Source organism: Hirundo rustica, unplaced genomic scaffold (genome assembly GCF_015227805.2).
Source record: "Hirundo rustica isolate bHirRus1 unplaced genomic scaffold, bHirRus1.pri.v3 scaffold_86_arrow_ctg1, whole genome shotgun sequence".
Taxonomy (NCBI): Eukaryota; Metazoa; Chordata; class Aves; order Passeriformes; family Hirundinidae; genus Hirundo; species Hirundo rustica.
In genome coordinates, this window is record NW_026690714.1 from 191,040 (window position 1) to 213,016 (window position 21,977).

General features: G+C 52.3%; 2 protein-coding genes across 2 annotated transcripts; both read right to left on the reverse strand.

Annotated features, from left to right (window-relative positions):
* Window positions 1–3,721: 3,721 nt before the first annotated feature.
* LOC120748199 (olfactory receptor 14J1-like) lies at window positions 3,722–6,549 on the reverse strand. Its single transcript, XM_040054301.2, has 2 exons — window positions 6,284–6,549; window positions 3,722–4,677 (listed from the first exon to the last, which is right to left on the reverse strand). Exon 2 carries the CDS (start codon window positions 4,652–4,654, stop codon window positions 3,722–3,724), a length of 933 nt encoding a protein of 310 aa, XP_039910235.1. The 5' UTR covers window positions 4,655–4,677; window positions 6,284–6,549.
* An 11,376-nt stretch (window positions 6,550–17,925) lies between these two features.
* LOC120748190 (zinc finger protein 70-like) lies at window positions 17,926–18,582 on the reverse strand. The gene has a single exon (XM_040054294.1). It carries the CDS (start codon window positions 18,580–18,582, stop codon window positions 17,926–17,928), a length of 657 nt encoding a protein of 218 aa, XP_039910228.1.
* Window positions 18,583–21,977: the final 3,395 nt, after the last annotated feature.

The following is a 21,977-nucleotide window of genomic DNA, read 5'->3' on the forward strand; positions in this document are numbered from 1 at the left end:
GTGTGGTTGATTCTCTGATGATGGTGACACTGCAGGGCCCTGGGGAAGCAAGGGGACATTGTGACACTGCAGGGCCTGGTGGCACTAAGAGGACCAGAGTGACACTGTGTACGACATGGCACCATAGAGCCAAGGGGCCATTGTGACCCTGTGGGGCTAAATGCAAGCAAGGAGTCTGTGGTGACAGTCTGGGTCCTGGTGGAACCACAGAGGCCACTGTGACCCTGAGGGGCCTTGTTGAACCAAGGGGCCATTGTGCCACTGCAGAACCAAGGAGACCCTTGTGAGACCCTGGACCAAATGGAATCAAGGGGCCATTGTTCCATTGCAAGGGCTCTTGGAACTGAGAGAACAATTGTGCCACTGGGGTGCCCCATGGAACCAAGGGTCCCTGGTGACACTGCAGGCTCTTGTGTAACCAGGGCTCCATTGTGACACTGCAGCTCCAGGGAACACACTGGGGCAGTCTGAGGCCTGATGGAACCAAGAGGCCACTGTGACACTGCAGGGCCTTGTGGAACCATGCAGGGCATTGGGACAGAGCAGGACCTGGTATCAGATAGGGCCATTGTGACACTGCAGGGCCCCATGGAACCAAGGGGCCAGTGCTGCTCCGCAGGGACTCTTGGAATGAAGGAAACCTGTTCGACACTGTGGTGCCCCTTGGGACCAAGAGGCCATTGTGACACTCTGGAACCAAGGCGATCATTGCTGCACTGCCAGACCTCATGGAACCAAAGCACCATTGTGACACTTCAGGGCCCAAGGATCCAAGGGACTTTGTGACACCAAGGAGTCCCATGGAACCAAAAGAACATTGTGACACTGGGAGGCCTTATGGAATCATGGAGACCATTGTGACACTCTACAGCATCATAGAACGGTGGTGACACCAAATTGTGTGGGATTGTTGATCTGCTGGAGGGTAGGAGGTCTCTGCACAGGGACCTGGACAGGCTGGATCAAGGGGCCAAATCCAAAATGTGAGGTTTAACAAGTCCAAGTGCCAGGTCCTGCACTTTGGCCACAACAACCCCTGCAGTGCTACAGGCTGGGGACAGAGTAACTGGATGTTGGAGTCCAGAGCATTCCTTTGGTTGCCCTGGAGGGTCAGGGACCTGGGCAGGGGGGTCTGGGACCCCAGCCCAGAGCTCAGAGAGACACTGGCTTTGATCTCAGTCCATGGGAAAAACTTCCTACACTGAGAGAAGGTTTACAGGCCACAAGAGTGTGAAAAATAGTAGTTTTGCTTATCACAGGGTGAAAAAACAGTAATTTTAGATTCCTAGCATTGAAGTGAATGGGGACAAGGTGGAGAATTTGGGGCATCGCCTCCTTCTCCTTCATTCTTCTTCCCTCACTCCATTTCTGCAGTGACGTGGCACAAAGTAGTTAGTGAGGATTGGGTCAAAGTAAAGATGACCTTTTTAGTAATAGTGATAGACATTGGTAAGAAATAGTAAATAAGAAATACATAGCAATTAGTATAAAAGATAAGGACAACACAGCCCGGGGGGAGACGTGAGAAATCCATGCAGCTGCAAACATCTTGGTGGACTCTGAGAGATAAGAAACAATAAATGAAGTACGCAACCTTGAAAAATCTAAACCTGAAGACTCCGTCTCTTCCTTCGGTTTGGCGCAGAGCTGTGCAGGGGGGCAAAGGACCCTGAAACCACCTGAAAAACAGGGAAAGCCCCCGACAACTGGACAGTGGTCAGGCAGAAAGGGACACAAAGGGACAGATGGACTGCAGGCTGGACATGAGCCACCAGTGTTCCCAGGTGGCCAAGAAGGCCAATGGCACTTGTCCTGGATCAGGAACAGTGTGGCCAGCAGGAGCAGGGCAGTGATTCTTCCCTTGTGCTCAGCACTAGTTGGGGCAGCACCTCAAGTGCTGTGTTCAGTTCTGGGCCCAGAATTTAGGAATGACATGGAGGAGCTGGAGCGTGTCCAGAGAAGGGCAACAAGGCTGGTGAGGGGTCTGGAACACAAGTCCTGTGAGGGGCGGCTGAGGGAGCTGGGGTTGTTTATCCTGGAGAAGAGGAGGCTCAGGGGAGACAAGGCAGTGTCAGGGCACAGGTTGGACTTGATGATGTCCAAGGTCTTTTCCAACCGTGCTGATTCTGTGATTCTCTGAAACCACCCTTGCAGCAGTTGCAGGATGAGCCCTGGGCCTCCTCTCCAGAAGGTCCAGCAGCCCAGGTCCCTCAGCTTCTCCTCACAGCCCCAAAGCCCATCCTGTCAGCCCTGCAGAGCCTCTGCAGCTCCTCCTCCTTGCCCAGAACAGGGAGCCCCACAGCCAGACACAGCAGCCCAGATGTGCCCCCCTGGCCTGTGGTGCCTCTGGCAAGGGAGCAGCACGAGGCACTGCAGGAGCCTGCAGACAATTCCTGAAGCACTTGGAGGATGATCCTGCTCCCTAAGGGATGTTCCCATGGTGCTGGGAACTAAGGAACTGAAATAGGGAGTGGGGCCAGAGAGGAAAGGGCAACCAGGGATGGGCTGATTGCAGGGGATGTAAAAGAGGTGGGCAATAGGAAGAAATTTGTAGCAGGAATGGGAAAGAAAGCCCAGGAGAAGCAAAGGAAATGCTGAGGGCAGTTTGGGGGTGGCTGCCAGGCAGCCCTGGCTCTGAGCAACAACGTCTGCAGTGGCACAGGAAACTCACAGCTCATGGGAACAAACTTTCTGGCTGACTTCAGAGGCCACCACAAACCTGAGTGGTTTCCCTGCTGTCCCCTAGCCCTTCCTGGCCCCAGGGGCTGATGATGGCATTTGTGCTCCCTCAGGTTCATCTCCCCACACCAACACCATGGGGGTGCTCACGCCTGCTCTGGGCAGTGCAAACAGGAGCTCCTGAGCCAGTGCTCCCATGTCTGTGCCTGCAAGGATGCGGCACCTGTGTGAGCTGGGGGAGAGGCCAGGGCTGCAGAGGGGGGATGTTGTTGGCAGGTGCATGAGGACGCTCTGGGACGCTGCCCTGGGGTGTCCAGCGCAGTGGGGATGGATCAGCCCCTGCTCTGCTGCTCCTTCCCATCTCCCCCAGGGACCTTGCAGAGCCCCAGCCATGCTGTTTGCCCCCAGCCTGCCCACGGCCACCCTGGGGCTGCTCACGGGGCTTTTCTCTGCTGAGCATTGGCCTGGGCGTGTTCTGGAGAGAGCCTGGGCAAGGAGCCTGGAGCCCCCAGGCCCTGCCCTGAGGCGTCAGCGCTGCCCCAGCAGTGCCCATGGCCTGTCCCTGCTGCAGCCCCGGCACTGCCACCCCCAGCACTGTGCCCGGCCCCGAGAGCACTCAGGCCCTACAGCAACACCAGGGCCAGGAGGGCAGCGGGGCAGGGGCACGGGAGCAGCACTGGCAACACCAAGTGCTGCTGCTCCTGGGCACAGCTGCTGTGCCAGCACTGATCTGCCCCAGCTCTGCACACAGACATTGCTGCTGCAGCTCCAGAGAAGGGAACAAAAGGGAGATCTCTGCAGAAAACTTGGTTGCAAGATGCCTGCATACCTTTAAAGCCACCAAGAGCACAGCCGTTCATTGACACAGTCTGTGGCCACAGGGAAGGTGGAGAGAAACAAAATGAGAAAAGGCAAAAGCAATAAGATTTTTTTTGACAATATTAAAAAAAGAATACAGAGTAAAAAAAATCCACAAAAAAACCATGAAGAAGTATCAAAGATGACTTTTATTACGAGTGATTTGCAGAAAGTGGCCAGCAGTTTAGTGTTTCCAAAACCATCCGGTCATCAGTCTCCACGCTGCAGCCTTGAGCTCCTGGTTCCTCAGGCTGTAGATGAGGGGGTTCAGGGCTGGAGGCACCACCGAGTACAGAACTGACAGGGACAGATCCAGAGATGGGGAGGAGATGGAGGGGGGCTTCAGGTAGGCAAATAATGAGGTGCTGAGGAACAGAGCGAGCACAGCCAGGTGAGGGAGGCAAGTGGAAAAGGCTTTGTGCTGTCCCTGCTCAGAGGGGATCCTCAGCACAGCCCTGAAGATCTGCACATAGGAGAAAACAATGAACACAAAACAACCAAATGCTAAACAGGCACTAACAGCAAGAAGCCCAAGTTCCCTGAGGTTGGAGTGTGAGCAGGAGAGCTTGAGGATCTGTGGGATTTCACAGAAGAACTGGCCCAGGGCATTGCCATGGCACAGGGGCAGGGAAAATGTATTGGCCGTGTGCATGAGAGCATTGAGAAAGGCACTGGCCCAGGCAGCTGCTGCCATGTGGGCACAAGCTCTGCTGCCCAGGAGGGTCCCGTAGTGCAGGGGTTTGCAGATGGACACATAGCGGTCATAGCTCATGATGGTCAGGAGGGAAAACTCTGCTGACATAAGAAAAAAAAAGAGGAAAACTTGAACAGCACATCCTGTGTAGGAGATGATCCTGGTGTCCCAGAGGGAATTGTGCATGGCTTTGGGGACAGTGGTGAGGATGGAGCCCAGGTCGGTGAGGGCCAGGTTGAGCAGGAAGAAGAACATGGGCGTGTGCAGGTGGTGGCCGCAGGCTACGGCGCTGATGATGAGGCCGTTGCCCAGGAGGGCAGCCAGGGAGATGCCCAGGAAGAGGCAGAAGTGCAGGAGCTGCAGCTGCCGTGTGTCTGCCAATGCCAGCAGGAGGAAGTGGCTGATGGAGCTGCTGTTGGACATTTCATCACTCTGGCCATGGAGTCCTGTTGAAGGAGGACACAGTGACAAGTCAGGGGAAATATTTCGGAGCAGTGCCCAAGCCCCTTCTCCCAGGCCTGCCCTTGCTGCTCTGTGCCACCCAATTTTCCTTGTCTCAGATCTTTTCCTTCATCCCCGTGCCTGGAGCTCTGCTGGGATCTGGCCCCGTTGCTGTGATGAGCAGGGGCTCTGCCCATGGACACCCAGGGATCAGCTCTGCTCTGCAGCACTGGGGTCATGGGAACAGGGACAGGGGCCAGTCCTGGGGTTGGACTTCATCAGCCCAAACTGCTCCTGAGGCAGAGGAGCTTGGCAGCATCTCCTGTGCCAGGGCTAAGGAACGGTGATGGCCAAAGGCAGCTGGAGAGGGTTTCCTGCTGTGCCCAGGGAGATCAGAGAGAACTGTGCAAGGCAAGAGCATTGGCTGTAACTCAGTGAAGGGTGAGGGGAGCTGCTCTGTGGCTCCATCTGTCCCCAGCTGCCCTTTCTGAGATCCAGGGCAGTCCCTGTGTTCCCCTGAAAATCAGCCTGACACAGCTGAGAGCAGAGGGAGCCACAGCAGAGCAAACTGGCTCAGCCTTTCTCAGAGTCTCAGCCCCACTCCTGGCCAAGGACACTCCTGTCCCCCAGTGTTCCCTGGAGGCAGCTCACAGCTTGGATGGCATCCCCAGGACACACCCAGGGTCCTGTCCATGGCACTGCTGGAGGAGAGTCAGCTCATTCCCAGCCTCCAGCCTGCCCTGCCCAGAGCTCCCCAGGGCAGAGGGAGCTGGGACAACCCATTTACAGTGACTTGGCATGGGGTTCTGTAAACAAAGTAATAATGGAATAGTTTGGCTTGGAGAGGACTTTCAATATCCCAGCACAGCTTGGTGGCACTTTCCCCCCACTGCCTGCCCAGGGCTCTGCTGCCTGGAGCTGTCCCTGCCTGCAGCTGCTTCCCTGTGCCCAGGGCTGGGCCCTGCCAGTGCTGCCAGAGCCCAGCCCAGCCCTGGGGGCTCAGCTCTGCCCTGCAGAGCCCTCCCAGCTCAGGCACTGCCCAGGGGCAGCTCTGGCTCTGCAGGCTCTGATGGCAACCTCAGAGCAACCCTGAGGAGGCTGGAAAAGTGACACTGGTGCTGCCTGCAAGGGACCTTCTGCTGATTTCAGTCACGGCCTGGTTTATTAAGATCTGAGAGAAAATAGTTTTATTTTTCTCAACCTGAACAGAGAGATGAATATTTATGTGCAATTTTCCACCCAGGCAACCCAGAGCAGTAGATTAAAAAAGCAGGGTTTTTCCTTTTATGCAGCCCCTGCCTTGCTGTGCTCCCTGTATAACCTACTAGGAAATGTTCTGGAGTTAAATGTCATGCTGGGAGCAGTCCTGAACAATGCAGCATCCTCACCACACAAGGAGAACACTTCCATGCCTTACCAGCTGTCTCCTTCCACCCAGATCTTGTCCCCCAGTGCTGGGAGCAGCTCCCAGGGCTGGCTGAGAGCTGTCCCTGGCAGGCAGCAGAGTCCCTGCCCCAGCACAGCACCCTGGGCTGCAGGACCCTGCTCTGCAGGACAGCCCTGGGCACCCCTGGCTGCTCTCGGCAAGAGATAATCAGAGAATGTACTCACAGAGTCTGTAGGCATTGGGATGTTGCAGCTTTAGGAGATCACTGCAGGAGCTGCAGCTGCCTTGTCCTGCAGCCAGAGGTTCCTGTGTCAAGGGCTGGGAGTGATTCTCCCGCAGTCACTTCTCAGCTCCTTCCCAGCCCTGAGTGATTGAAGCTCTCTGTGCCTGTGTGCTGTGCCCGGGGTGGCTGCAGGCAGTGCCCCAGCCCTGCTGGGCTGGGAGAAGAGTTGCTCATCAAGAGAGATGTGGTTTTGAAGCTCTTCTAGGCTGCCAGGAGCTGCCTCTGTGCCAGGAGCCCGGCCCAGCTCAGCAGCACAGACACAGCACAAGGACTTTAATGACCCTCTCGGGGCTTTGTGCTGAGGCCCTGAACATCAGTCCCTGAGAGGGAGCTGAAGAAACCTCTCAAGAATCCCAGTCAGAATCCAACTCCAAAGTTTCTTGAAGTTTTAATGGGTCCCACTGAGGGACAGGACAGAGAAAGTGTCCCCAGGCCCCAGGCAGAGCAGAGAACTGGAGGCAGTGATGACAGGTGGGGACAAAGAGAAGCCAAGTCTTGGTGTCCTGGGGCACAGCAGCCTCTGTGCCACCAAGGGCTGTGAGGAGACACCTTGTCCTGAGGCCCTGGGGCCTCCTGGCACAGCCCCAGCAAGGCTGGGCACTGTCAGCCCCTTGTGCTGCCCTCAGCATCCCCCTCACATCCCAGTGGCCTCAAGGATCTGCTGGAAGGAGTCCCTGGGGAGCCTTGGTCAGCAATGGCCCTGGGGGGCTCCTGAATGCTCCCAGGGACTGCAGGTTTTTCAAAGGACTTTGGGTTTTGCTTTTGCCTTGGAGTCTCTGAGTATTTTGTGAAATTATAGCCTCCAATTTTCTGTTTTAATGAGTCCCTTGAGAGGCTTTGTCAGTAGTAACACTCAGTGGGGGTCATTAATGCCTCAAGGTACTTCAGTAGTTTTAAGGTACTTGGTGTTTTCCCTTTTAAAACTGACTCTATGAGAGATTTGTGCAATCATGGCCCCAGTTATCTACATTAATGAGTCCCTTGGGATTCTTGGTCAGTATAAAGACTCAGTGGGGCTCATTAATACTTCAGGATACTCAAGGTTTTTTAAGGAACTTATTTTTGACACTGAGTCTGAGAGGTTTGTGCAATCACGGCCTCCAAGCATCTGCTTTAACAAGTCCCTAGAGATTCTTAGGCTGTAACAACACTCAGTGGGGCTCATTAATGCTTCAAGGTACTCAGGATTAAGTTAAGTATGTTTTTTTTGCCACTGAGTCTCTGAGAGGTTTTGTGCAATTCTGACCTCCAACTCTCCTCCCACGAGTCCATGAGGAGCCTGTGTCTGGGATGGACCTTAGTGGGACCCATTACTGCTTGGAGACACTTTGGGTTTTTCCTCTGACTTTGACTCCTGGAAAGGTTTGTGCAATCTCCTCTCAGGCCCTGAGGTTCAAGGCTTAGCACCAAAAGCATCATGGGGCTCATTTAGAGAAAGCAATTCCTGACAAACCATGGCTGTGCCTTGATTTCCCTCTGGTCTTGTGCAGTTCATTAGAAAGTCTTTTTTCCTAGAATTATGGGGAAATACTTCAAAAAGCTCCTAAGAAATATGCATTCCTATTTTAAAGGGTGTATTTTGTTCTCATTACAAGAGGAGGTGATTGCAGCATTCTGTGGTTGATACTGATCTAGGGTCTCCCAAGGAGGTCTGGGCTGTTCAGAGAAGCTGTGCCTTGAGGTCTGACCCAGTGTGGACAACCTTGCTACACATTCCCAAGCCACATCCTATCGATTCTCACTCACCTGGGACCTGCTTTCCTTGGACTCCTGGCTGCACTTAGCCAAAGAGGGGTTTTTCTTCTTTTCTTTTAGCTATCTAAAACTCCTGAGTTTCCCCAGTGAAAACAGAAACCCTCCTCAAGTGTGGGCCAAGCCCAAGGTGCCACCAAGAGCACTGCAGCCCTGCCCTGGGCCAGGAGTGAGGGTGGATCATCATCCCAACCTGCCCTGGGCCATTGCAAGGGGCTGTGGCCATGGACACTGCACTGACCCCACTGCTGGCTTTGGATCCCTCATCCCTTCAAGTTTCCTTGGAAAGCACCCCAAGGACCCATTTCTGCAGCCAGGTTCCATGGCCAGGGGGGATGTGGGGGGCTGCAGGTGGTCAATGCCCCATCCCTGGAAACATTCAAGTCCAGCTGGGACAGGGCTCTGAACAACCTGATCTGGTGAAAGATGTCCCTGCTCATCCCAGGCCTGGACAAGAGGCCTGAGTGAGGCCTGAACAGCAGGCCCTGAGCCAAAGGTGACCTCTGCATCAACCTTCCAACCAAAGGTTATCTTTGTATCTGCTCATGAGTGAAATATGCATGGTCATTAGCACTGTGATAGATGTATCCACTCATTAGTGAGACATGTATTGACCTTTCTGTGTTTAGAAGCCGGACAAGGCCATGAAATCTGACATCTGGCCTTGTTTGGGGCTGGATGGTCAAAGTCACCTCCCTTGGTTCCTCCTTGGGCCCTGGCCAGGCTTTGGGAGGGACCCAAGAGGAGGATGAAACCAGCTGTTCCTGCACTAGAAGTGCTGTCAGTTTGTTTATTCAGCACTATCAGAGCTGGGCCCTCTCACAGCCAGGTTGGAGCCTCACCTGTGGCTGGAGGCACCTGCAGGAATTCCCAGTGTCCGGGAGTGGCTCTCCAGTCCTTGGCTGGGACAGCTTCCCCCAGCTGATGTGTGGATGTGGGTGATGGGAAAGTCTGAGGGGAACTGGTGATGGATCTTTCTCAATCCCTGCAGGCAATCTTTGGTAGTGATGGTTGGGTGCATTGCTGAGCTGCTCCTTTTGTGCTCCTTTGCTGCTTTGAACTGTAGTAAATGACACTGATTCCTTCAGGTGGTGTTGGTGTCTTTGGTGCTGACCCTGCCCACTGGTAAAACAAAATTGGTGAAGTCTGGCCAGATCACACCAAAATGTCACTTTTTAAATGTAATGTGAGGAACCAGTCCCATCTGAAATTCGTGGATGGGAAGCCCTTCCCTAGAGCTCGCTGGCTCTGGAGTGGGCTGAGGTCAGAGCACCCTGTCAGTGCTGGGGCAGTTGGTTAAAAGAGGCTGAACTGCTGGATGTGTTAAAATGCATCCAAATACTGCATATGGAAAAAGGAAAAGAACTTGTGGGTTTGGGAAGGTGAGGATAGATTTTGTTAGCAGCAGATTGGAAACAGCACCACAGAAGGAAGAATTGGTTTTGGAATGCTCCCACATGGAGTGAGAGAATGAAGGTTTAAATCTTGAGCTCAGGTTTCTTTGTGCAAGTGAAATTTAGTATTATAGCTATTATTAGTAATAGCTATTTCAAAATATATTGTGATACATATTTTTTTCAATTTAATTAAAAATCAATAATGTGAAATAATGCTGATTTTTTAGCTATGGCTTCTATAATGGTTTGGCACAGTTTTGCAGAATTACAGAATTTTTTAGGTTGGAAGAGACCTTCAAGATTATCAAGTCCAACCCATCTCTAATACCTCAACTAGACCATGACACTAAGTGCCATATCCAGTCTTTTTTTAAACACTTCTAGGGATGGTGACTCCACCACGTCCCCAGGCAAGCCATTCCAGTACTTTATCACTCTTTCAGTGAAAAACTTTTTCCTAATATCCAGCCTAGATCTCCCTTGTCGCAGCTTGAAGCTGTGTCCTCTTGTTCTGTCAGTTGTTGCCTGAAGAAAGAGACCAACCCCCAGCTGACTACAGCCACCCTTCAGGAAGTTGTAGAGTGTGACAAGGTCACCTCTGAGTCTCCTCTTCTCCAGGCTAAACAACCCCAGTTCCCTCAGTCGTTCTTCATACGGTTTGTGCTCCAAGTCCTTCACCAGCCTCGTTGCCCTCCTCTGGACACGCTCAAGCATCTCAACGTCCTTCCTAAAGGACACAATACTCAAGGTGTGGCCTGACCAGTGTCGAGTACAGGGGAAGAATGACCTCCCTGCTCCTGCTGGCCACACCATTCCTGATCCAGGCAAGGATGCCTTTGTCCCTCTTGGCCACCTGGGCACACTGCTGGCTCATGTTCAGCCAGCTGCTGACCAGTACCCCCAGGTCCCTTTCCTGCTGGGCACTGTCCAGCCACACCATCCCCAGCCTATAACACTGCAGGGGGTTATTGTGTCCAAAGTGCAGGACTTGGCACTTGGACTTATTAAACCTCATCCTATTGGATTCTGCCCATCTATCCAACTGTTCCAGGTCTTTCTGCAAAGCTCTTTGTCCTTCCAACAGGTCGACACAAGCTCCCAGCTTAGTGTCATCTGCAAATTTACTAATGAAGGACTCCATGCCTTCATCCACGTTGTCAATAAAAATATTGAACAGAGCTGGCCCCAGCACAGACCCTTGAGGGACACCACTGGTGCCTGGCCACCAGCTGGATGCAGCACCATTCACCACCATTCTCTGGCCCTGCCATGCAGCCAGTTCCTAATCCAGTGAAGAGTGCTCCTGTCCAAGCCACGAGCTTCCAGCTTATCCAGGAGGGTGCTGTGGGAGACAGTGTCAAAGGCCTTGCTGAAATCCAAATAGACAACATCCACAGCCCTTCCTGCATCCACCAGGCAAGTCACCTGGTCATAAAAGGAGGTCAGGTTGGTCAAACATGACCTACCTCTCCTAAACCTGTGCTGGCTGGGCCTGGCCATGTACTGGGGTCAGGCTGACTGGTCTGTAATTACCAGGATCCTCCCTCCCACCCTTTTTGTGAATGGTGTCACATTGGCCAGTTTCCAGTCATCTGGAACCTCACCAGTGAGCCAGGACTGATGGTAAATGATGGAGAGCAGCTTCGCAAGCTCACCTGCCAGCTCCCTCATCACCCTGGGATGGATCCCATCTGGGCCCACAGATTTGTGGGTATCCAAGCATCTCAGCAGTTCTCTGACTGCCTCCTCTTGGATAATGGGGGAACCATTCTGTTCCCTGACACCATCAACCAACCCAAGAGAACAGTTTTCTTGAACACAAGTTGTTTTTTCACTGAAAACTGAGGTAAAGAATGCATTAAGCACTTCTGCCTTCTCCTCATCTGCAGTTACTAAGTTCCGTCCCTCATCCAGTAGAGAAAAACGCCCTTTCCTTTTACCATTAATATATTTGTAGAAGTAATTTTTATTATCTTTTACAGATGTTGCCATTTTAAGTTCAAACTGATCTTTGGCCTCTCTAATTTTTTTCCTACATGCTCTAGCAGCCCCCTTAAATATTTCCTGAGAGACCTGACCCTCCTTCCAAAGATGAGGCAGCCTCTTTTTATTCCTAAGTTCCTTCAAAACCCCCTTGCCCATCCAGGCTGGACGTTTACCTCATCGACTCATCTTTTGGTACACAGAGATATTCTGTTCCTGTGTCCTCAAAATCTCTGCTTTGAAGCACACCCAGCTTTCCTGAACTCCTTTGTTTTTAAGGGCTGCTTCCCAAGGAACTCTCTGAATAAGTCTCCTAAACAGGCCAAAGTCTGCCCTTCAGAAAGTCAGTGTAAGAGTCTTATTGGTGTTCCTCCTGATTTCACCAAATATTGAGAACTCTATAATTTCATGATCACTCTGCCCCAATAGACCTCCAACCACCACATCTCCCACCAGCCCACCTCTATTTGCAAACAGCAGATCTAACATAGTCCTTCCCCTGGTGGGCTCACCCACCAGCTGTGACAAAAAGTTGTCCTCCATGCACTCTAAAAATGTCCTGGACTGCCTCTTTTCTGCTGTATTAAGTTCCCAGCAGATGTCTGGCAGGTTGAACTCACCTACAAGAACAAGGACTGATGATCCTGAAACATTCTCTGGCTGCTTATAAAATAACTTGTCCACCTCTTCCTCCTTGTTGGGTGAACCATAACAGATGCCCAGTAAGATGTGAGCCTTGATGGCTTTCCCCTTAATTCTTAGCCATAGGCATTCAACTCCATCTTCATTAGTTTCAATATTTATGGTGTCAAAAGCCTTCTTAATAAAAACTCCATGAGGAGCCTGTGCTGGGGATGGACACATTAATGCTTCGAGACACTTTGGGCTTTGCTTCTGACTGTCACTCCTGGAAAGGTTTGTGCAATCTCCTCTCAGGCCCTGAGGTTCCGGGGCTCAGAACCAAGTGCACCACCGGACTCATCAGGATCAGGTCCTGACAAACCATGGCTCTGCCTTGAGTTCCCTTTGGTCTAATGCCATTCATTAGGAAGTTTTCCTGCTGCACTTATGGAGAAATATTTCAAAGAACTTCTAATAAACCCACATTCCTATTGTTAAGGGTGCATTTTTCTATTTACGGAAAAGGTGATTGCAACATTCTGTGATTGATACTGACCCAGGGACTCCCAAGGAGGTCTGGCCTGGTCAGAGAAGCTGTGCCTTGAGGTCTGACCCAGTGTGGACAACCTTGTTCCACATCCCCAAACCCCATCCTGTCTCTCCTCACTCACCTGGGACCTGCTTTGCTCACAGAACTGGCTGCACTCAGAAAAAGAGGAGCTTTGTTCCTTTTTTAGCAATCTAAAACTCCTAAGTTTCAGGCAATCTCCTCAAGTGTGTGCCGAGCCCAAGGTTCCACCAAGGAGGTTCCCGTTCCCCAAGGCAGAACCATGCAAGGAATATTTTAGACACTCAGGAAGTTCTACAATAAACACAAATCCAGAGTTGGGTGAAGGCAGAATTAGACCAACTCCTGAAGGACAGACAAGCTTTGAACTCCTTGCAGCTCAAAGCTCCAGGTGGGTTGTTGGGAAGTGTGTGAGTGAGCAAAGAGTGAGAGGAAGGGAAATGCGGAGAGCACTGGAAGTGCTTGTGTGCAGACAGGCTGTGGGGAAGGGCCCTGCAGCCCTGCCCTGGGCCAGGAGTGAGGGTGGATCATCATCCCAACCTGCCCTGGGCCATTGCAAGGGGCTGTGGCCATGGACACTGCACTGACCCCACTGCACCAGCCCCTTGCTCAGGGCTGGTGTCACTGCCCAGAGCCAGAGGGGATCCCTTGCTGGGGGCTTGTGCCACGGCCACCTGCCCTGTGCCACGCTGGCTGCTCAGGCGCTGCGGAACCAGCAGCAAACACCACTGCCAGGGCCAAAGGCCAGCTCAGCCAGACAGAAAGGGGCAGTGCTGGGCACTGCTTCCATAGAAAACCACCCTGGGACACCACACCTGGGTCACCTGTCATGGAATTGCCATGGAAACCCAACTGATTGGAAATGCAGTGGTGGACAAAGGTTTTAGTGGGGCCTGTCACAATAGCACAAAGGGTGGTGGTTTTAAACTAAAGGAAGGGAGGTTCAGATAGGGGGAGATGAGGAGGAAATTTTTGGTGATGAGGTTGGTGACACACCAGGACAGGTTCCCAGAGAGGTGGTCAATGCCCCATCCCTGGAAACATTCAAGTCCAGCTGGGACAGGGCTCTGAACAACCTGATCTGGTGAAAGATGTCCCTGCTCATGGCAGGGGTTTGGATGAGATGAGCACTGCAGAGCTCTTCCCATCCAAACCATTCCAGGATTGCATGGGGAGAAGGGGCTGCTCACTGGACTCCATCCACTCCCTTGACTCCTCCTTGTCTCTGCTGGAGCCCACATCCAGCAGCCAAAGCCAGCCCCTTCTCTGGCCTTTCCCTGCCCTGCCCCAGGGGCTGACAGAGCCAGGCTGGCACAGGTGACCTTTAGGCTTTGCAGGGCTCAGGCACAGCGGCTGGGACAGAGTCAGGGCTGAGGTCACACTCTGTGGGCTGGGGCAGAGCCCAGCCAGAAATGAGCCCTGGAGCAGCAGCTCTGCAGTGGTGGCCACCAGGCCGCCTTGCCAAGGGAGGCTTCTGGCCATGGCCTGGAAGCAGCTGCTGCTGCCAAGGTGCCTTTGGTGCCTCAGGCTCTCCCTGGCACAGCTCCCAGCACGGCACTCTGCACTTGTGCCCGAGGCCTTCACTGTGTTGGGGCTGGCCTGGGGCTTTTCCTGCAGCGGGATCTGCCCTGGTCCTGGCACAGGAAAGGCAGTTCCTGCTGGAGCAGGAGGCTCTGCCTGCAATGGGCTCAAACAACTCCAGTAAGGCTCTGGTTGGAAAGCCCTCAGTGGGAAATGAAGGAGGGAGGGTCATGCTGTTTTTGCAGTGAATAATGTTGAAAGCAGCCTGAATCCTCCATCCAAAAGTTCAACAACCGGAGAGGGAGCTGAAGCTGTGGCAGAGCTGGTAAAATCCCCAGAGAAAGGAACAACCAAGTGACACCACTGAGAGCTTCTGCAGAGCTGCTGAGCTGGCACAGCCTGGGCACATCTGACTGACAGAGCAGCACTTCAGACTAGAAAAGCCCCATCCCAAATTTTAATGGCAGTGTCTCCTGACATTTCCCTTCTTGGGAGAGTGTGGAGATTTCTCCCTGCAGTGGGGACACCCCTCAAGGTCACTGCTCCAGGCTGAGCCAAAGGGATTTACCCATGGGCATTGTTCTGGGAGAGTGATATCAATCTCTACTTAACTACTGGTTTGCTTTAATACAATTACTTCTAAATTGCTTCCTTTTTCAGCCTGAGTGTCCCTGTAGAGGAACAGGGTATCTTTCATGCAGTTCCACAAGCTCAGGCTTCCCATTTCATGAGGCATCTGAGAAGAAAACGGCCTTTTTCAGAAAGACAACAGCAGAGGGAATGGATTAGAAATTATTAGAAAAAATTACCCTCCTCACAGACAAGGTTCACCAAGTCATTCCCTGCATTTCTCTGTTTCAGATTCTTTCTGTCCTCTGCTCTGGGAGGTGCAGCTTGTTCTGGAGCTTATCACGAACTGATTGTTCTCTTGATGTAAACCAGCACAAATCATGTAGAATCATCTAAACTGAAAACAGAAACAAACTACCTATGTCAACCCATTTTCATGTTTTAGATCACTTTCCAGGTGTCCACGGAGATGTTGGAATGATTATCACACAACTCTCCACTTCTGGCTGCAGGTTCTGGAGATTCTTTCTCTGAGTTCAGTCAGGGTTGCATCCCCCAGCAAGTCCTGTTTTTCAAGCCTGGAACAGTCACAATGAAAACCTCACCATTGGCACAACTCCCCAGTCCACCAGGAAAGAAAGGACAAGTTGTAAAGTGCTCCAAACATTTGTCCTGCTTTGCTGCAAGAGTTGTGCTGCACTCACAGTGTGGAAAGCCAAGAGAAGCTGCAGTCACATCCTGTGACAGGAGCTCGACCTTGTTCTCCAGGAATGGTTCTTGAAAAGAGTAGGTATGACTGTGGAGAAGATTCCTGGAAAACTGGAACAGCTTTTCAGAAGAGAAATGAAAATGAAAAGAAAGAAGCCAAGATGTTTTCCTCCATTTATTTCTACAATCCCCTTTTCCCTCTGGCACTATTTCTCCATCCCATTAATTCCAAACAGATCTTACTTTTAAGACTGATGACTTAGCGAGTTTTAGACACTCTGAAATACCATGAGCTATGCACAGTTTGCCTTCCCGTTTTTGTTGGAAAGCAATACTGGAGACATAAGTGCAGTGCTTGGGTCAGGCATGAATCCTACAGGCAGGGAATGTGCCCTGACAGTGTCTGAGCCTCAGCAGGGACAATGCACAGCAGCGTTGCTGTGCTGGGTTCCCATGGAACCATGCCAGGAGCAGCTGCTGAGGTCAGAAGCCATGGCAGCCACCACCCTGCTCCAAAGGCCCTTGGCAGGGTGGGCTCCTGCCCTGGCTCTGTGTGCCAGGAGCCGGCAGCGCTGGGTGCAGGGAGCCCAGGGAGGGCACAGAAATGCTGGGCTGAGAAATGCTGGGGGGGACAGCGAGAGGGGCGTGTGCAGCCGGCCAGGGCACAGGAGCAGCACGCACAGGGGGCACAGCCTGCAGGACAGATGGCCAAGGGCTGGGCAGGGCTGGCAGGGCCACAGGCACCCAGGCCTTTGTCCCCTGGGCTCTGGCAGCGCCTCTGGAGGCCCCACAGAAGGAACTTTCCTTTCAGGGGCTGCACTTTGGTCCTCCCTGGCCCCTCCCTGAGGAGGCTGGCAGGGGTTGCAGTTTGATGACATTTGTCCTTGCTGCCCCTCCCATCCCACTGCCCCACAAACAGCCCCGAGGCACCCGTGAGGGACAGGCCCTGCTGTGCCAGGCCTGGGCTCAGGGCTTGGCCTTTCTGCTTCCTCCAGCCAAAACCCAGGCCTTGCTCAGCCCTGCAGTTCCTGCTGCTGTGCCCCAAGCTCCCTCGGCCGGTGCTGGAAAGGGACTTGAGGTACCTCGATCCCCTCAGGTGGCACATGGGAGAAAACAACAAACTTCTCAGGAGGGTGGAGAACAAACTTTTAGTTGCAAACTTGAGAGAATGAGGTATTTGGGAAATCTTAAAGCAACATGGAGTTAGAGTAAATCACTTCAGAACGCACTGACTGAGCAAACTCTAACCTGTCCAACTTCCAGTTCTCCAGATATTAAGAAGAGGAAGTCAGGAGAAGAGAGAGAGGGAGAGAGAGATCCACAGTCACCCTTGGATCCAGCACCATCTCAGCTGCTGTGAGCTCTGGGGCCGTGGGACGTGTCAGTGTCACAGCCGTGTCACAGCCTCACCTGCTCTGGTCCCTCTCACAGGTGGGGTTTTCGGGGTGCCAGGGGCTTGGCAGCCACTTTGGGGCTGGACCAGAGGCTGCAGTGGCTGGAACTGGGGCAGTGACCATCCCACCTACGCAGAACTTGCCCTGGCCCCCAAACACACACTGGAGATGTCTGGGGCCATTCATCATTTCTCTGCTCTCCAGCACCGAGGCAACGGACTCTGGCTGCAGCTCTGAGCTCATGCCCAAGGCAGCCACCCCTGGCAATGGGGCTCCATGGAGCTGCTCTCAGGAAACCCCCCAAGAGTTGGGGAGTGGCCCAAAACTGCCTCAGAAACGTGGGAAACCCCCAAATCTCTTCAGCAACGTGGAATATCCAAAAAATTCCTTAAGAACCGGCACCCCTTCCTGTCATCATCCCCAGACTTTGGATGTCTTATTCCAGACCCCACCCCATCACCCCAATCCCAACCGAAAGCCATCCCACCCCTGCCATTCCAAGCCCTATTTCCCCAATTTCACACCTCCCAAACCACATCCCACCCATCCTGTCCCACCTCAGCCCTCCTGATTTTCACCCTACTTCACCCACTCCCCTTCCAACCCCATCCCTCCCTGAGGGGCTGTGCAATCAAGTAAATTTTTAGGTGAGATTGTGTAGTTTTAGCATGAAGTGGTTTTGAGGTGACAGATCAAACCCTCTTATCTCTTTGAGTGCCCAGAAATGGAGACAACCACACCAAATACCCCACAATATCCCAATTCCTCCCAAGTATCTCCCTGAGTCCCAGATTGCCCTGAAACACTAGTAAAACATGAGGCTTTAGATGCCTTTGATGAATTTGTTGATTTTTATCCCCAGTTTTGTCTGTATTAAAGAGATGAAGATGAATCAAAATAATATAAGGGACCATCAAAGAAAAGGACCACCAGCCCAGGGTCTTTCCAATGCAGATCGCTGGGAATGCAGCTCACCAATTCTCTGGCCTATGTGTGTCCTCTGAAGCAGGACTAAGTTGGAGCACTGCATAAACCTCTTCCTGCAGCTGAGGCACTCTTAGGCCTTCCCTTAACGGTGTCTCTGTTGGTGTCTGCTCAAGTGAGAGCTCCTGGACAAGCTCTTCCCTAGAAGCGGGATATGTGTAGGGCCATTCCCTGGTTTGGATCCCCAGGTTTGGATCAGGTGGGAGCTTATGCTGAAGCTCATCCTACATTCCCCACACTGGTAGGGCCTCTTCCCATTGTGGATCATTTGGTGGATGATCAGTTGGAAACTCTGGTGGAAGCCCTTCCTGCATTCTGCACATTTGTAGGGCATTTCCCCAGTGTGGATGTGCTGGTGAATGATGAGGGTAGAGTTGTGCTTGAAGTCCTTCGTGCAGCTGGGGCAGTGGAAGGGCCTCTTCTTTGTGTGAATCTGCTGGTGCACGAGGAGATTGGAGCTTCTCTGAAACTTCTTTCCACACTCGGGACACTCATAGGGTGACTCCCCAGTGTGGATGATCTGGTGCTGGGCAGGGGTGTTGCTCTGGCTGAAGTTCTGTCCACCTTCTTGGCACAGGGTGGGTCTTTCCTCCTTGTTGCACCCTGAGATGGGTTTGGAGTCCTTCCTCCTGTCAGATATCCGTCGCTTTTTCTCCCTGTTGGTTTCCTGTGCTATGGAGCTGCTCAAAACGGCTTCTTCCATGAGGTTCTGATACAGGGATTTGTCCTCCCTTGTCTCCATCCTCAGCTCCTTGTCTGGGGGAGGAAGGACAAAGACAGGATGGGATTTGCCTCTGTGCCAGAGGGGAGGGGAAGGAGATTCTCCCAGTGCATCCCCGGCAGGACGGCATTGGCAGCGGGGTTGTCCTGCAGCCGGGGGCCATGCTGGGCTGGCTGATGGAGCAGGAGAGAGGGGGAAAGGGGCACTGACTTCCTCCTCACCTGCCTGGCTGTCTTGGGGCATCTTCCTCTTCCTCACAGCCTTCTCCTCCAACCACCCAAGGTTTGGGAATGGGAAATCCTGGTTTGGGCAAAAACAAGGGATGAGTATGTTGAGTTTGAATGTCCCTCTGCTCAAGTCCATCTCTACAAGTCACCAGACATCTGGAGTCCCTAATAGCCTATCAAACACCAAGAGCAGCCCTGAAAATTCCTTTGTGAAGTTCCCTGTCTCTGGTCTTTCTCCTTTGGTGTTTGGGGGTTCCCCCCTGTCCCAGCTGCTGGGGGTCACACCTGTACTGGGGGTTCCCCATCTACTCAGTCCCTGCCCTCCCCAGGCTGCTGGAAATCCCAGGAATCCAAAATGTTTCCCCCTTTTTCATTTTCCATTTAGGGATGCTGGGGGTTTTGGGGTCCTGAGATCCCTTCTACCCTTATTCTCTGCTTAGGGGTGCAGGAGGTCCAAGGAGTCCCCCCTGCCCCTCTCCAGGTTGTTGAGGGTCTCAACGAATCGTGATGCTCATCCCTCTCTGGGCTCCTGGGGGACACAGGGCTCTGCTCCTCCAGGCTGCCTCTGCCACCAGCCACCACTGGGACCCCCCAAGCATTTTCCACCCAGCTTTGGAGTTCTTCATCCTCCAAAGATCCACACCCAAAAATCCCCAACCCAGGGACCCCCCAGGATATCTGAGCCAAGCTCCCTGTCTTGGGTTTTTAAGACAGGGGTCTGCTGTGGAAGGTGGGAGCCTGCCTTGAAACAGAAAATATAAACAGCCTCTCTTTGAATTATAATTTTGAAATTAACAGGCTTCCAAGTAAAGATATGGCAATAGGAATAAGAGTTCTTTAGTAGGAAAATTAAACTAAAAATGCAGTAGTAAAAAACAAAAGTAAGAAAACAAAAACAAACAAACAAACAAACAAACAAACAAACAAAACCAAAAAAAAAAAAAGAACAGAACAAAAACCAACCTGACAGAGTCAGAATCCAACCTGACACCCAGGTAGTCAGGGTGTTGCTTGCAGTACAATCAAATCGTGGCTGCAGTCCTCCTGGAGTGACAGATGTGGTTTTGTTGAAGCAGTGCTCCTGTAGAAGGGTGTAGTTTTCCTCTGAAGGTCCAGTGGTGGTTTAGATGGGTCTGGTCTTCCTCTGGGAATCCAGTAGAAACCAGGCTGTTCCTGGTGCTTTAAATCTCAGCTTATATCCAGGTGGGAATGCTTGGCTCCTCCCTCTGGGTGGAGCATCTCACAATGGGATGATGTAATTTTATCAGTCATGCAGTGAGACTCAATGGCCCATTAACAGAAGATATCTCCCTGGAGGGAGGATGGGTCATGGAAGAGATCAAGAACCCTGCCCCATCTGGTTTTACACAGCTGGGCCATTAAGAAAAGATCCCCCTCAGCAATATGAGGGATGGGTCATGGAAGAGATAAGCAACCTGCCCTACCTGGTGTTCACATATGGTAATAGAATACATTTTTTGGGCTAAATCTTGCATTGTAAGACAGGGCTTGAGGCTCCTGCCCAGGAGCTCTCAGGAATTCCTCAAGTCTACTGAGATAACAACAGGACTAAAAATAAGAACCAAGACCCTGAGAAACTATTTACAAACAACGCAAAACTTAGAGGACACACAACATGATGATGGACATTTGACCAATGAGGAGTCCTGAAGGATGTGTGCCTGCCTCGTGAACAAGTGGCTTAGCCAATTGAGAGGCACCTGTACATGTGGACAGTAGTGCTAGAATCTATAACTGGAGTTTAACGTAGACAAAAAACGGTTACTACTAAAATCGTATTGATTCTGCTATTCAGTTGCCCAGGGTTTCCCCTGCACTGGAGAGGCTCTGCAGGACTGACAGGATGGGCTTTGGGCCTGTGAGAAGAAGCTGAGGGACCTGGGCTGCTAGAGCTTCTGAAGAGGAGGCCCAGGGCTCATCCTGCAACTGCTGCAAGGGTGGTTTCAGAGAATCACAGAATCAGCCAAGTTGGAGAAGACCTTGGACATCATCAAGTCCAACCTGTGCCCTGACACTGCCTTGACTCCCTTGAGACTCCTTTTCTCCAGCATAAACAACTGACAGGCTGGAGACAGAGTGGCTGGACAGTGGCCAGGCAGAAAGGGAAATGCAGGGACAGATGGACAGCAGGCTGGACAAGAGCCAGCCGTGTGCCCATGTGGCCAAAAAGGCCAATGGCACCTGGCCTGGATCAGGGACTGCGTGGCCATCAGGACCAGGGCAGTGATTCTTCCCCTGTGCTCGGCACTGGTTTGGCAGCATCTTGAGTGCTGCGTCCACTTCTGGGCCTCCCAGTTTAGGAAGGACATGGAGGAGCTGGAGCGTGTCCATAGAAGGGCAAGAAGGCTGGTGAGGGGTCTGGAACGCAAGTCCTGTGAGGAGTGGCTTAGGGAGCTGGGATTGTTTATCCTGGAGAAGAGGAGGCTTGCGGGAGACAAAGCAGTGTCAGGGCACAGGTTGGACTTGATGATGTCCAAGGTAATTTCCATCCTTGCTGATTCTGTGATTCTCTGAAACCACCCTTGCAGCAGTAGCGGGATGAGTTCTGGGCCTCCTCTTCAGAAGCTCCAGCAGCCCAGGTCCCTCAACTACTCCTCACAGCCCCTGTCATGGGGTGACTGTGTATCCCCAATCGTCTGTTGGGTGCAGGGGGGAGGGCAAGCGCGGTTTGTTTTTCCCCAGGAAAACTCTGCTCATCGGAGTGACCTTGAAGCGGGGGAGCTGGAACACGGCAAGACAAAAGAAGCTCTGTTGTTTTTTTGCCCCGGCAGTTAGTTAGTTTAGTGCTAGCGTAGTTAGACGCTGTAGAATAGCTGAAGATTTTTGCTTTTTTTTTCTTTTTCTTTTTTGTCCTTTTTTTCCTTCCTTTTTGCTTTTTTTGTCCTCTCCTCGGAACTGTTCCAACCTCTCCGGACTAAGGACCTGGGGAAGCACCGGGGGCCTCCACAGGGGACTCACCCCATCAAGACCAGCCCTGCACATCTCCTTTTCTCCCAGCGTCAGCAGAGGAGACGGAGCGGTGGAGCACAGTGACGACCCTCGAGGAGACTTTCTTTAAGTTTGTTATCCCTCCGTAAGCGGCACGAAGCTCTTGTCATCGGGTATTGTGCTGGGAGTGCTTTGCCTGTTTAATAAACAGGTTTTTTCCACTTCTCTCTGAGGAAATCT